Source organism: Nerophis lumbriciformis, linkage group LG03, assembly GCF_033978685.3.
Source record: "Nerophis lumbriciformis linkage group LG03, RoL_Nlum_v2.1, whole genome shotgun sequence".
NCBI lineage: Eukaryota > Metazoa > Chordata > Actinopteri > Syngnathiformes > Syngnathidae > Nerophis > Nerophis lumbriciformis.
In genome coordinates, this window is record NC_084550.2 from 9312020 (window position 1) to 9325000 (window position 12981).

Sequence of the window (12981 nt, forward strand, 5' to 3'; positions counted from 1 at the left end):
TCCAGTGCGACTTTTATATTTTTTTTCCTTCTTTATTATGCATTTTCAGCAGGTGCGACTTATACTCTGAAAAATACGGTAAATGCTAGTGCCATTATCTTGACATAATGATATGCGCTCAGCATTACATTTCTTGAAACCAGCAAACTTATACTAAAAACTAATTTATTGTTCTTAATGGAAAGGCAACAAGGCAAGCGCTTGTTACTCTCGGGGTCTCCTAGCCGCTCAGGCAAATCATATTGTCTAAAAATGCATTTTTCCATCGATAACATGACATCATCGCGACAAGTGCGTGCTCTTTCAGTCAATTAGTGCGCATATATACAGCCCGGCCCCCGGCCAAATTTTTTTCTATTGTAATTTTGAAGAATTTATCTGAATGTGCATGAACTATTTCTGTTCAAAATTGTTAGAAATGTCACATCAAGGTTCAAGGTTCAAGGTTCAACTTTATTGTCCCCGCGGGGAAATTTGTCTTGGGCACGGTGCATCATTGCTTTCTTAACATACCCAAAAACAACAGAACAAAAACACAAGCACAGACACAACCACAACCATACAACTAACATTTAAACATCAGAACATGGAGCTTGATAGACATAGGTGGCACTTTGATGTAGGCATAAAATCTACAGTATGGAGATAAAGATAAAGTACCAATGTGCATTGCACTAGAGCTCATGGATAAAGTGCTTAGTTCTAAAGTGCTATGTGCTAAAGTGCTATGTGCTAAAAAAGTGCTAACCTATGTATTAAAATTCTATTGCACATTGTTGGTCAGCTTAATGGAGGCTGGGACAAATGATAATTTAAGGCGGTTAAATTTGCATAGTGGGACCCGGAGTCTTCTCCCTGATGGCAGGGTTCCATATTCAGGAAAGAGTGGATGTTGTGAGTTGGAAATAATTTTCTTAGCTTTTTTCCTAACTGCCTGCTCATAGATGCTCTGTATAGGCTCATATTCTTTCCTCCCTACGATTTTCATTGCCGTTTTATGCATGCCGGCCAGTTTGCTTTTTAGCTTAACGGTTAGGTTGCCAAGCCATGAGGTGATCCCGTATCTAATGATGCTCTCTACAATGGCACGGTAGAAAATCATCATGATGTGGCTGCTTACGCCGTACAATCTTAATCTTCGCAAAAATATAGCCTCTGTTGCAGTCTATTGCACAGTTTGTCAATATGTGTCTTCCAGCAGAGAAGATTATCAATATGAACCCCTAAATATTTATATGAGGATACCTGGGTGATTTCCTGATTTTTGATGACCACTGGCTCATGGTCAGTCACTTTCCTCGGATCCAAAACCATTTCCTGTGTCTTGGTCACATTTAAAATAAGATGGTTAGTGTCACACCACCTAATAAATGTTAAATGTTTAAATATTAACTGTCAGTTTACTGTACTGTGCCAACTGTACTACTATATGAGTACGTATTTTCTATTGTTTCATTGAAAATAAAACAGCAAAGTCCATTTGGCTGTCATCTGTTTTAATTATGAGACACAATTGTGTCAAAGTCATGATTTTTTTTTTTTCAGGCTTGAAATAAAAAACTATTACTTTAAAAAAAGTAGTTTTATACTTGTGTGTGTAGATGACACAGCTTTGCAACAGTTGATATTCTAGTTTCAAGCATGTTTTACTCAATATAGGTCATCAAATCTCAGCAACAAGCTGTAATATCTTACTGAGATCATTTAGGACCAAAACACTTAAAACAAGTAAAACACTCTAACATAAAATCTGCTTAGTGAGAAGAATTATCTTATCAGACAGAAATAAGCAAATATCACCCTTATTTGAGATATTTCATCTTAGATTTCAGTTTTTGCAGTGTACATTATACAGTCTAATCTGATTATAATTTAATGCCTTTGGTGTGTGTATTTGTGTGTGTTGTCAACATTCAGGTTGTTTGATCACTCCATGGAGGGTTTCAAAAACTGGGAGTTTATGACCACCCACTGCTGGGGAGAGAAAGCAGCAGGCGACTGGGTCCTGGAAATTTATGATTCACCTTCTCAACTACGCAGCCAGAAAGTACCTGGTATGAAAACATCACGAGACAAGGGAACATCCTTTTATCCTACGTTTTTTTTTCTGAACATGATCTTTCTTACCAGTACAAACTGTTTCAGTTATAAGTGTAACGTAGAACCTGCTTATGTTTTTTTTCCTCAGGCAAGCTGAAAGAGTGGTCCTTGGTGCTCTATGGAACCTCTGTGCACCCTTACTCGTCTCTACGTAGCGATAAGCCTCGCTCCACCGACATGCTGACACCCATTGATGAGGAGGAGGAGTACAACGGTAGGTGTGCTAAGAAGAAACACAGAAGCACGGCAGATGTCCTCCACTGTTGAGTTTTATCATTTCCTTTATTTACTGTATGCGTAACACTTAAAGTGGTCATACTATGATTTTTTTTTTTCCCGTTTGAAACACTTCCCTGTTGTCTACATAACATGTAATGGTGGTTCTTTGGTCAAAACGTTGCGTAGATTATGTTTTACAGACCTTCTCCAAGCCGCTCTTTTAGGATGCGTTGTTTTGTGAGCGGTCTTATTTACGTGCCTCCACTTCGACTGCGTTTTCTCCCTGCCAGCCATGTTGTACAAACCCCGTTTCCATATGAGTTGGGAAATTGTGTTAGATGTAAATATAAACGGAATACAATGATTTGCAAACCCTTTTCAACCCATTTTCAATTGAATGCACTACAAAGACAAGATATTTGATGTTCAAACTCATAAACTTTATTTTATTTTTTTGCAAATAACAATTAACTTAGAATTTGATGGCTGCAACACGTGCCAAAGTAGTTGGGAAAGGGCATGTTCACCACTGTGTTACATGGCCTTTCCTTTTAACAACACTCAGTAAACGTTTGGGAACTGAGGAGACACATTTTTTAAGCTTCTCAGGTGGAATTCTTTCCCATTCTTGCTTGATGTACAGCTTAAGGTGTTCAACAGTCCGGGGGTCTCCGTTGTGGTATTTTAGGCTTCATAATGCGCCACACATTTTCAATGGGAGACAGGTCTGGACTACAGGCAGGCCAGTCTAGTACCCGCACTCTTTTACTATGAAGCCACATTGCTGTAACACGTGGTTTGGCATTGTCTTGCTGAAATAAGCAGGGGCGTCCATGGTAACGTTGCTTGGATGGCAACATATGTTGCTCTAAAACCTGTATGTACCTTTCAGCATTAATGGTGCCTTCACAGATGTGTAAGTTACCCATGTCTTGGGCACTAATACACCCCCATACCATCACAGATGCTGGCTTTTCAACTTTGCGCCTATAACAATCCGGATGGTTCTTTTCATCTTTGGTCCGGAGGACACGACGTCCACAGTTTCCAAAAACAACTTGAAATGTGGACTCGTCAGACCACAGAACACTTTTCCACTTTGCATGAGTCCATCTTAGATGAGCTCAGGCCCAGTGAAGCCGACGGCGTTTCTGGGTGTTGTTGATAAACGGTTTTCGCCTTGCATAGGAGAGTTTTAACTTGCACTTACAGATGTAGCGACCAACTGTAGTTACTGACAGTGGGTTTCTGAAGTGTTCCTGAGCCCATGTGGTGATATCCTTTACACACTGATGTCGTTTGTTGATGCAGTACAGCCTGAGGGATCGAAGGTCACGGGCTTAGCTGCTTACGTGCAGTGATTTCTCCAGATTCTCTGAACCCTTTGAAGATATTACGGACCGTAGATGGTGAAATTCCTAAATTCCTTGCAATAGCTGGTTGAGAAAGGTTTTTCTTAAACTGTTCAACAATTTGCTCACGCATTTGTTGACAAAGTGGTGACCCTCGCCCCATCCTTGTTTGTGAATGACTGAGCATTTCATGGAATCTACTTTTATACCCAATCATGGCACCCACCTGTTCCCAATTAGCCTGTTCACCTGTGGGATGTTCCAAATAAGTGTTTGATGAGCATTCCTCAACTTTATCAGTATTTATTGCCACCGTTCCCAACTTCTTTGTCACGTGTTGCTGGCATCAAATTCTAAAGTTAATGATTATTTGCTAAAAAAAAAAAATGTTTATCAGTTTGAACATCAAATATGTTGTCTTTGTAGCATATTCAACTGAATATGGGTTGAAAATAATTTGCAAATCATTGTATTCCGTTTATATTTATATCTAACACAATTTCCCAACTCATATGGAAACAGGGTTTGTAGTTTTTAGCGCTTCCATATGGAGTCCGCTGACAAATATAAGTTTGAACTATACACTACCTTGTATTGGAAATGGCAACAGCATATGCATGTACGAGCCAGTCTGCCCCACAACAAAAGGATGTACGGGGGGGAAAAAAACCAAAACTACAATTTGCGAACTCACGCAAAGCACTTTAGGTAAATCGTCTACCATCAATGGAGATTTCCGCTGACATCACAACTGGGGGAAAACGTCCTCAATTGGGCACATTTTTTGAGAAAGTATGAAAGAGGGCAATATTGTTTTATGAACATCTCCGCCATGCCTTCATTGTTTTATTTCTAATTTTCTGGACTTACGCAGATCCCAAATACACAAAAACAGTTACCAACAGTTAAGAAAAGTTGGTTTTGAATAATAGGTCCCCTTTAAGGAAATATTTTACATTCATAACGAAAAAACAATAAAACATCCCTCAGTAAAATACCAAATGTTGATGGTATAGTACATGAGTGTCCAAACTTTTTCCACCATAGGACACATATTGACTTTAAATATGCTAAATATTAGGGATGTCCGATAATATCGGATTGCCGGTATTATCGGCCGATAAATACTTTAAAATGTAACATCGGAAATTATCGGTATCCGTTTCAAAAAGTAATATTTATGACTTTTTAAAACGCCGCTGTGTACACGGACGTAGGGAGAAGTACAGAGCGCCAATAAACCTTAAAGGCACTGCCTTTGCGTGCCGGCCCAGTCACACAATATCTACGACTTTTCACACACACAAGTGAATGCAAGGCATATTTGGTCAACAGCCATACAGGTCACACTGAGGGTGGCCGTATAAATAACTTTAACACTGTTACAAATATGCGCCACACTGTGAACCCACACCAAACAAGAATGACAAACTCATTTCGGGAGAACATCCGCACTGTAACACAACATAAACACAACGGAACAAATACCCAGAACCCCTTGCAGCACTAACTCTTCCGGGACGCTACAATATACACCCCCCGCTACCCCCTGCCCCCCTCCCCAACCCCGCCCACCTCAAACTCCTCATGCTCTCTCAGGGAGAGCATGTCCCAAATTCCAAGCTGCGGTTTTGAGGCATGTCAAAAAAAAATAATGCACTTTGTGACTTCAATAATAAATATGGCAGTGCCATGTTGGCATTTTTTTCCATAACTTGAGTTGATTTATTTTGGAAAACTTTGTTACATTGTTTAATGCATCCAGCGGGGCATCACAACAAAATTAGACATAATAATGTGTTAATTCCACGACTGTATATATCGGTATCGGTTGATATCGGAATCGGTAATTAAGAGTTGGACAATATCGGAATATCGGATATCGGCAAAAAAGCCATTATCGGACATCTCTACTAAATATTAATAATGCTATCAGTATAAGCTAAGCTATTTGAAAAATATACAATCAGAATCAGAATCAGAATCAGAATCAGCTTTATTGTCATTACGCAAGGTAACGAGATTGCTATTGTGTTATATCTAACATATCTTAATAATAATGAATTAATTATGTTTTCAGAACATGCAGAGAGCCAAAAAAAAAACAAAAAACAAAAAAACAGCTGCAGGCCGTAAATGGCCCCGGTGCCGCATTTCGGACACCACTGGTATAGTACATAGGTGCACATTTTGCCTCCATTACTAGGTTATACAATCTTTAACCTCTTAAAGGGGAACATTATCACAATTTCAGAAGGGTTAAAACCATTAAAAATCAGTTCCCAGTGGCTTATTTTATTTTTCGAAGTTTTTTTCAAAATTTTACCCATCACGCAATATCCCTAAAAAAGCTTCAAAGTGCCTGATTTTAACCATCGTTATATACACCCGTCCATTTTCCTGTGACGTCACATAGTGAAGCCAACACAAACAAACATGGCGCATAGAACAGCAAGCTATAGCGACATTAGCTCGGATTCAGACTCGGATTTCAGCGGCTTAAGCGATTCAACAGATTACGCATGTATTGAAACGGATGGTTGTAGTGTGGAGGCAGGTAGCGAAAACGAAATTGAAGAAGAAACTGAAGCTATTGAGCCATATCGGTTTGAACCGTATGCAAGCGAAACCGACACGACAGCCAGCGACACGGGAGAAAGCGAGGACGAATTCGGCGATCGCCTTCTAACCAACGATTGGTATGTGTTTGTTTGGCATTAAAGGAAACTAACAACTATGAACTAGGTTTACAGCATATGAAATACATTTGGCAACAACATGCACTTTGAGAGTGCAGACAGCCCATTTCAGGCGCGCTAAGAACATATATTTTTCCACGATTTCAGCACTCAGGTAAACCATACCTAAATAGACACAAAATACTGCATTACACAAGACTACCCGAATGTACTCGAATGATTGAAAAAAAAAAATAAGCTAAATTATTGGTAAACACAGTTTATGTATAATAATTTACATAAAACCGCAAGTAATGAATAAAGTTTTCATCAATTAATATATTCTGTAGACATACCCTCATCCGCTCTCTTTTCCTGAAAGCTGATCCGTCCAGTTTTGGAGTTGATGTCAGCATCTGCTTTGAGTGTCGCAGGATATCCACACATTCTTGCCATCTCTGTCGTAGCATAGCTTTCGTCGGTAAAGTGTGCGGAACAAACGACTGACCATTTCGTCGGCTTTCCCCACAGCCTCGTATTTTGAACAAATTTCGTCCAATTTCTTGCCACTTTCGCATCTTTGGGCCACTGGTGCAACTTGAATCCGTCCCTGTTCGTGTTGTTACACCCTCCGACAACACACCGACGAAAGTGAGAAAATGGCGGACTGCTTCCCGATGTGACGTAGCGAATAATAGAAAGGTGTTTAATTCGCCAATATTCACCCATTTAGAGTTCGGAAATCGGTTAAAAAAATATATGGTCTTTTTTTCTGCAACATCAAGGTATATATTGACGCTTACATAGGTCTGGTGATAATGTTCCCCTTTAAGGCCCAAGCTGTTTGTTTACACGATTTTTTTTATTTCTCTTTGCTATTTGGGCTTATTGGACCCTAATTAGAATAAAAACTAAAAATCATCTTTTTATATGATGTACTTAGTCCATAAGTAACAAACGTGTACTTCATGCTAATTTTTATTTTTGCACTTTTTTTTTTTCAAATTCCATTGTATGTTATACTCTTCTGACACCACCAGATGGCAGTATAAGTGTCCATATGTCGGCATAAGACCCCAATTCAGTAGTGTACACAATTTTGGAAATACGAGCTAAAAGGTGCTGTCCACGCATGTGGCCACTAAGGCCTTTAGAGCAGGGGTGCTCACACTTTTTCTGCAGGCGAGCTACTTTTCAATTGATCAAGTCGTGGGGATCTACCTCATTCATATATATAATTTATATTTACTTATTTATGAAATATATGTTTTTGTTAACAAGTTAAAGGTGTTTAATGATAATGCAAGCATGTTTAACACATATAGTTAATATTGTTAACAAGTTAAAGGTGTTTAATGATAATGCAAGCATGTTTAATACATATAGTTAATATTGTTAACAAGTTAAAGGTGGTTAAAAATAATACAAGCATGTTTAACACAAATAGTTAATATTGTTAACAACTTAAAGGTGGTTAAAGATAAAACAAGCATGTTTAACACATAGTTAATATTGTTAACAACTTAAAGGTGGTTAAAGATAATACAAGCATGTTTAACACATATAGATTCCTTTCTTTCATGAAGACAATAATATAAGTTGGTGTATTACCTGATTGTGATGACTTGCATTGATTGGAATCAGACAGTGGTGATGATAACGTCCGCATTTTAGAATGGAGGAGAAAAAAAGTCCTCCTTTCTGTCCAATACCACATGAAAGTGGTTGGTTTTTGGCATCTTATTTGTCCAGCTTCTGTACTCCTTTGTATACACTTTACAAGAAATACATTGTCGGCAAACTCCGTAGCTTGCTAGCTTGTGCACGCCAGCTTTCTGAGACTCTTATTTTGGTAGCGCAGGCAGGATGAAGCAGAGCTTTTATTGTGAAACTGTGCAGTCGGTCTTTGGAGTTTTGACGACAGGTACGGCGGCAGAGTCTGTTGAAATAAAGTGTTTATCGCCTTCCAGTCGGTAATTTTAATGAGCTGGCAGCAGCCAGCGTCATCTCAGAAGACCCTCGGGTGCCGTGAATGTCAATCAAGTGACGAAAGTGACGTCATAGTGAAGATTTATGATCGCTCATTTTTAGGACTATTTTTTTAATGCCTGGCTGGTGATCGACTGACACACCCTCCGAGATCGACCGGTAGATCGCGATCGACGTAATGAGCACCCCTGCTTTAGAGGTTAAGGACTCTTTATTCTTGGTCAATTTTCCATACATCGCTGGGGTTTGTCAAGTAGTTAACACAACCCAACATAAAACTTTCAGGAAATGTCAGAAATGGGATAATGACGTTATGAGCCTCAACTTGTGTGTGTATGCTAGCTGCCTTCACAAAGACAAAGACAATGGATGACCGATGAGAGGATTCACACGGTTACTTATGGCACCTTTTGATGAAACTTTCATGTCATGTCAGAAATGGGATAAAGAAGGAGTGATTACATTTTGCGGGTGATCCAGATCACCGTCTCGATTCAGGACTTTTTTTTACTATTGGGGTAGGGCCTGCCAGAGGTCTGCGCTCGCTGACTGCTTTTCTAGTTTGTAATTGCAACATAAGTGTAAAAAAAAAATTGTTAATCGTCGTTGACCTGTTAAGCATTTTTTAGACTTCTTTTGGAAATAGTGTTTGTTAAGACCCACAAAAAGCCCAAGACAAATGTAAAACCAGTGCGGAGTTAAATCCTTTGGTGCTCACAGAACTGACATTGTGCTGTGACTGTCCACTGACATCTTGCATGACTATGTTCCAGGTTTTTTTCCTTTTCAGGGAGTTTTTCCTTTTCGTCATTTGCGTCAGTGCGGCATTGTTTTTTTTTCTTTTATGTCTAGCAAGATTCGTGACATTTAATTGGTTGCACTTGTGTGTGTCTGCAGGGCCATGTGATTCCGAATGCAATGAGAGCGGCTGCGAAGGCCCTGGCCCACACCACTGCATAGACTGCCTGCACTTCTTCCTCAAGTTCAAGAACAACACCAGGTATGACCGCTCCATAATATTCATACTGTATAGCAGTGACGTGCGGTGAGGTTGATGGCTGGTGAGGCACTGACTTCATCACAGTCAGATTTACAAACATATGAACCCTAAAGAGTATCTTATTCACCATTTGATTGGCAGCAGTTAACGGGTTATGTTTAAAAGCTCATACCAGCATTCTTCCCTGCTTGGCACTCAGCATCAAGGGTTGGAATTGGGGGTTAAATCACCAAAAATCATTCCCGGGCGCGGCGCCGCTGCTGCCCACTGCTCCCCTCACCTCCCAGGGGGTGAACAAGGGGATGGGTCAAATGCAGAGGACAAATTTCATTACACCTAGTGTGTGTGTGACAATCATTGGTACTTTAACTTAACTTTAACTTTACACATACAAACTATAGCACACAAAAAAGCACATTTAATAAAAAAAACGTTATTATGGTCTTACCTTTACTAAGTTATAAATGAAGTCCATTCGCCGCTGTTGTGCTGGATTAATGCACCTCCTGACAGGAGTGTTATATCAACTAAAGCCCTCACTTAAACTTTCCACATGCAAGATTGAATCTATTTAAAAAAGTGTAACCGAGGGTTTATAAATGTCGCCTATACTGTATGAAACTACAAAATAACAAACACGGAGGCTCCAGTTTACACGAGGACCACTTTATTTACCTTCTTTCAAAAACCTCCGCTCCACTACAACATGTCATCACTTTCGCTCTTGGCGCCTTCAAAATTAGAGCTCAAGGCATATACTGTATAACAGCGCATAACAGGAACTTAACATCACAAAGAGGAAAGCCCATAAAAATAGGTTACAAAAGTTATTTAATAAGAAGCCAAAAAAATGCAAAAACAATAATGTTCGTGTTGGAGGAGTTGTGAATTAGATACACCTGCAGTCTGCAGGTGTACCTAATGTTGTGGCCCTGCAGTCATTCACAACTCCTCCAACACGAACATTATTGTTTTTGCACTTTTTGGCTTCCTATGAAATAACTTTTTTAAATAGATTCAATCTTGCACGTGGAAAGTTTAAGTGTGGGCTTTAGTTGATATAACACTCCCGTCAGGGCTTGCAATCTACGGCGGGGGTGCAGGAGGCGAGCCTCAGCCAGTGCGTCTTTTGTAGCCGTTTTATGATCGCTCAGCACAAGAAATACTTTACACACATACAGTTGTTGACAAAATACACTGTACATTATATACCTCAGTTAACTAAACTATGGAAATGTATAATATAATTCATATAGCAATACGGTCTCACTGCACAGCAGGCCAGCAGTTAGCCGAGTCATTGCGCAATCCATGGTGAGGCACAAATGAGTGACGTGCCTTAACTGGCTGCTGATCACCGCACCGTCTCTTCTCAGTATTTGAACGGCAAATGTGAAAATTCAGCGATTTTAAATACAAATAATCTAAAACTGGTGAAGTTAAATGGAAAATAACTATAGTATAATCACTGGATACATTTAAAATTTTAATAATTTTTTTTTTCTTTTTACATTTTTTTTCTTTCCATGATGGCAGGTGAGGCCCTGCCTCACCTGCCTCTAGTGACTGCATGTCACTGCTGTATAGTCACACTCTTGATGCATCTTGGCTAAACAAGACAAATGTTTTTAAGACTTCTGCTTGCATAAAAAAAATTTTTTTAAATCAAAAATGCAAATTGTTGAATCTGCCTGTCGCCGTTTCTGAACTTAGCAGCATATTGTATTGACCAGGTCGTTTCTGTGTGTTAGTGACAGGATGAAAAGCTTTGATAGGATAGGACTTTATTGTCATTGCACAAGTACAACGAAACTATGTTTTCAGCACAAACCCGTTCAAGATTAGACAAACAAACAGTGTACAGGGTTACAGAACAGGAACGCTGATGGGTCGCTAAAGGCGCCCCGTAAAAGATGAGAAAAGGGTAAAACGCTGGGGAAGAAGGTGAGTAAAAAAAATACAATCTAGACTGGACTCCTAAGGGGGCCTAGTCTGGAGTGGGAAAAAACCTCCATGACATGCACACATAAACATGTTACATATACCGTATTTTTCGGACTATAAGTCGCAGTTTTTTTCATAGATTGGCCGGGGATGCAACTTATACTCAGGAGCGACTTATGTGTGAAATTATTAACACATTACCGTAAAATATCAAATAATATTTTTTAGCTCATTCACGTAAGAGACTAGACCAGGGGTCGGCAACCCGCGGCTCCTGACTCTTCCGGGCTACATTATACACCCCTGCTACCACCAAACCCCGCCCCCACCCCAACCCTGCTCCCTCACACATCACCCCCCCTTTCCCCCCTCCCCTCTCTGTGCGTCGGTTGAGGTGGGCGGGGTTTGGTAGCGGGGGTGTATAATGTATCCCGGAAGAGTTAGGGCTGCATGGGATTCTGGGTATTTGTCCTGTTGTGTTTATGTTGTGTTACGGTGCAGATGTTCTCCGGAAATGTGTTTGTCATTCTTGTTTGGTGTGGGTTCACAGTGTGGCGCATTATTAGTAAGAGTGTTAAAGTTTTTGTTTTTTTATACGGCCACCGTCAGTGTGACCTGTGTGGTTGTTGACCAAGTATGCCTTGCTGTCACCTACGTGAGCAAGCGGAAGCCCTAAGCAACGTGTGGCTGATCAGGCATGTTGGTTGTAGTGGGTGCTGTTTGCTGTACCATCACGGCACGCATGACGCTGACAAGTGCCATTCATTTAAAACCCGCGTGCCGCACCAGCTTTCAAATTCCATATAAAGGTGTTTCAAATTCCATATAAAGGTGTGGGCAGCGTGTCTGAGACCCCTGGATTATACATAGCACAAAGCAAAAAAACCAACTTTGTATGCAGTGTTATTTCATTTAAAATTTCCAAAAATGTTTGCGGCTCCCATTGTTTTCTATAATTTGTGAAACTGGTCAAAATGGCTCTTTGACTGGTAAAGGTTGCCGACCCCTGGACTAGACGTATAAGATTTCATGGGATTTAGCGATTAGGAGTGACAGATTGTTTGGTAAACGTATATCATGTTCTATATTTTATAGTTATTTGAATGACTCTTACCATAATATGTTACGTTAACATGCCAGTTGGTTATTTATGCCTCATATAACGTACACTTATTCAGCCTGTTGTTCACTATTCTTTATTTATTTTAAATTGCCTTTCAAATGTCTTGGTGTTGGGTTTTATCAAATAAATTTCCCCAAAAAATGCGACTTATACTCCGGTGCGACTTACATATGTTGTTTTTTTCCTTCTTTATTATGCATTTTCGGCCGGTGCGACTTATACTCCAAAAAATACGGTAATCACAACAACTCGAAACAGGGGCGGGTAGTTGGGGCCCTGAAGGTCGACTGCTGCTATGAAGCGCTGCCAGCCGTCCATCACCCCGAGGGGAATCAAGCGGTGGTGAAGGCGTGGGGTGATGTGGGGGAGGGTGTGTGTATATGCCCATTGTCTTGGGTGTGTTGATGTAGTGTCCATAGGCCTGGGGCCGTTCTGCATGCAAGCAAAAGTTTGACTCCAAGTGTCGTTGAGAAGGGAGGGAGGTCAAAAGCGTCCATCATTGAGGTGTCCTCTTGGATGTTTTCAGAACAGCCTGTTCCTGTTGTTTACAGCGTCAAGGCCATTCGAGGGAGTCAA

At 40.2% G+C, this 12981-nt stretch overlaps 1 protein-coding gene across 4 annotated transcripts in view; it reads left to right on the plus strand.

The window, feature by feature from the left end:
* The window catches only part of pcsk5b (proprotein convertase subtilisin/kexin type 5b), a 353408-nt gene that overhangs the window by 198385 nt on the left and 142042 nt on the right, over window positions 1-12981 (plus strand). For all 4 annotated transcript variants that reach the window (XM_061933203.1, XM_061933210.1, XM_061933218.1 and 1 more), the window contains exons 13-15: window positions 1918-2054; window positions 2189-2314; window positions 9236-9338. In XM_061933203.1, coding sequence (XP_061789187.1) covers window positions 1918-2054; window positions 2189-2314; window positions 9236-9338 — 366 coding nt within the window. The remainder of the gene's footprint in view (window positions 1-1917; window positions 2055-2188; window positions 2315-9235; window positions 9339-12981) is intronic.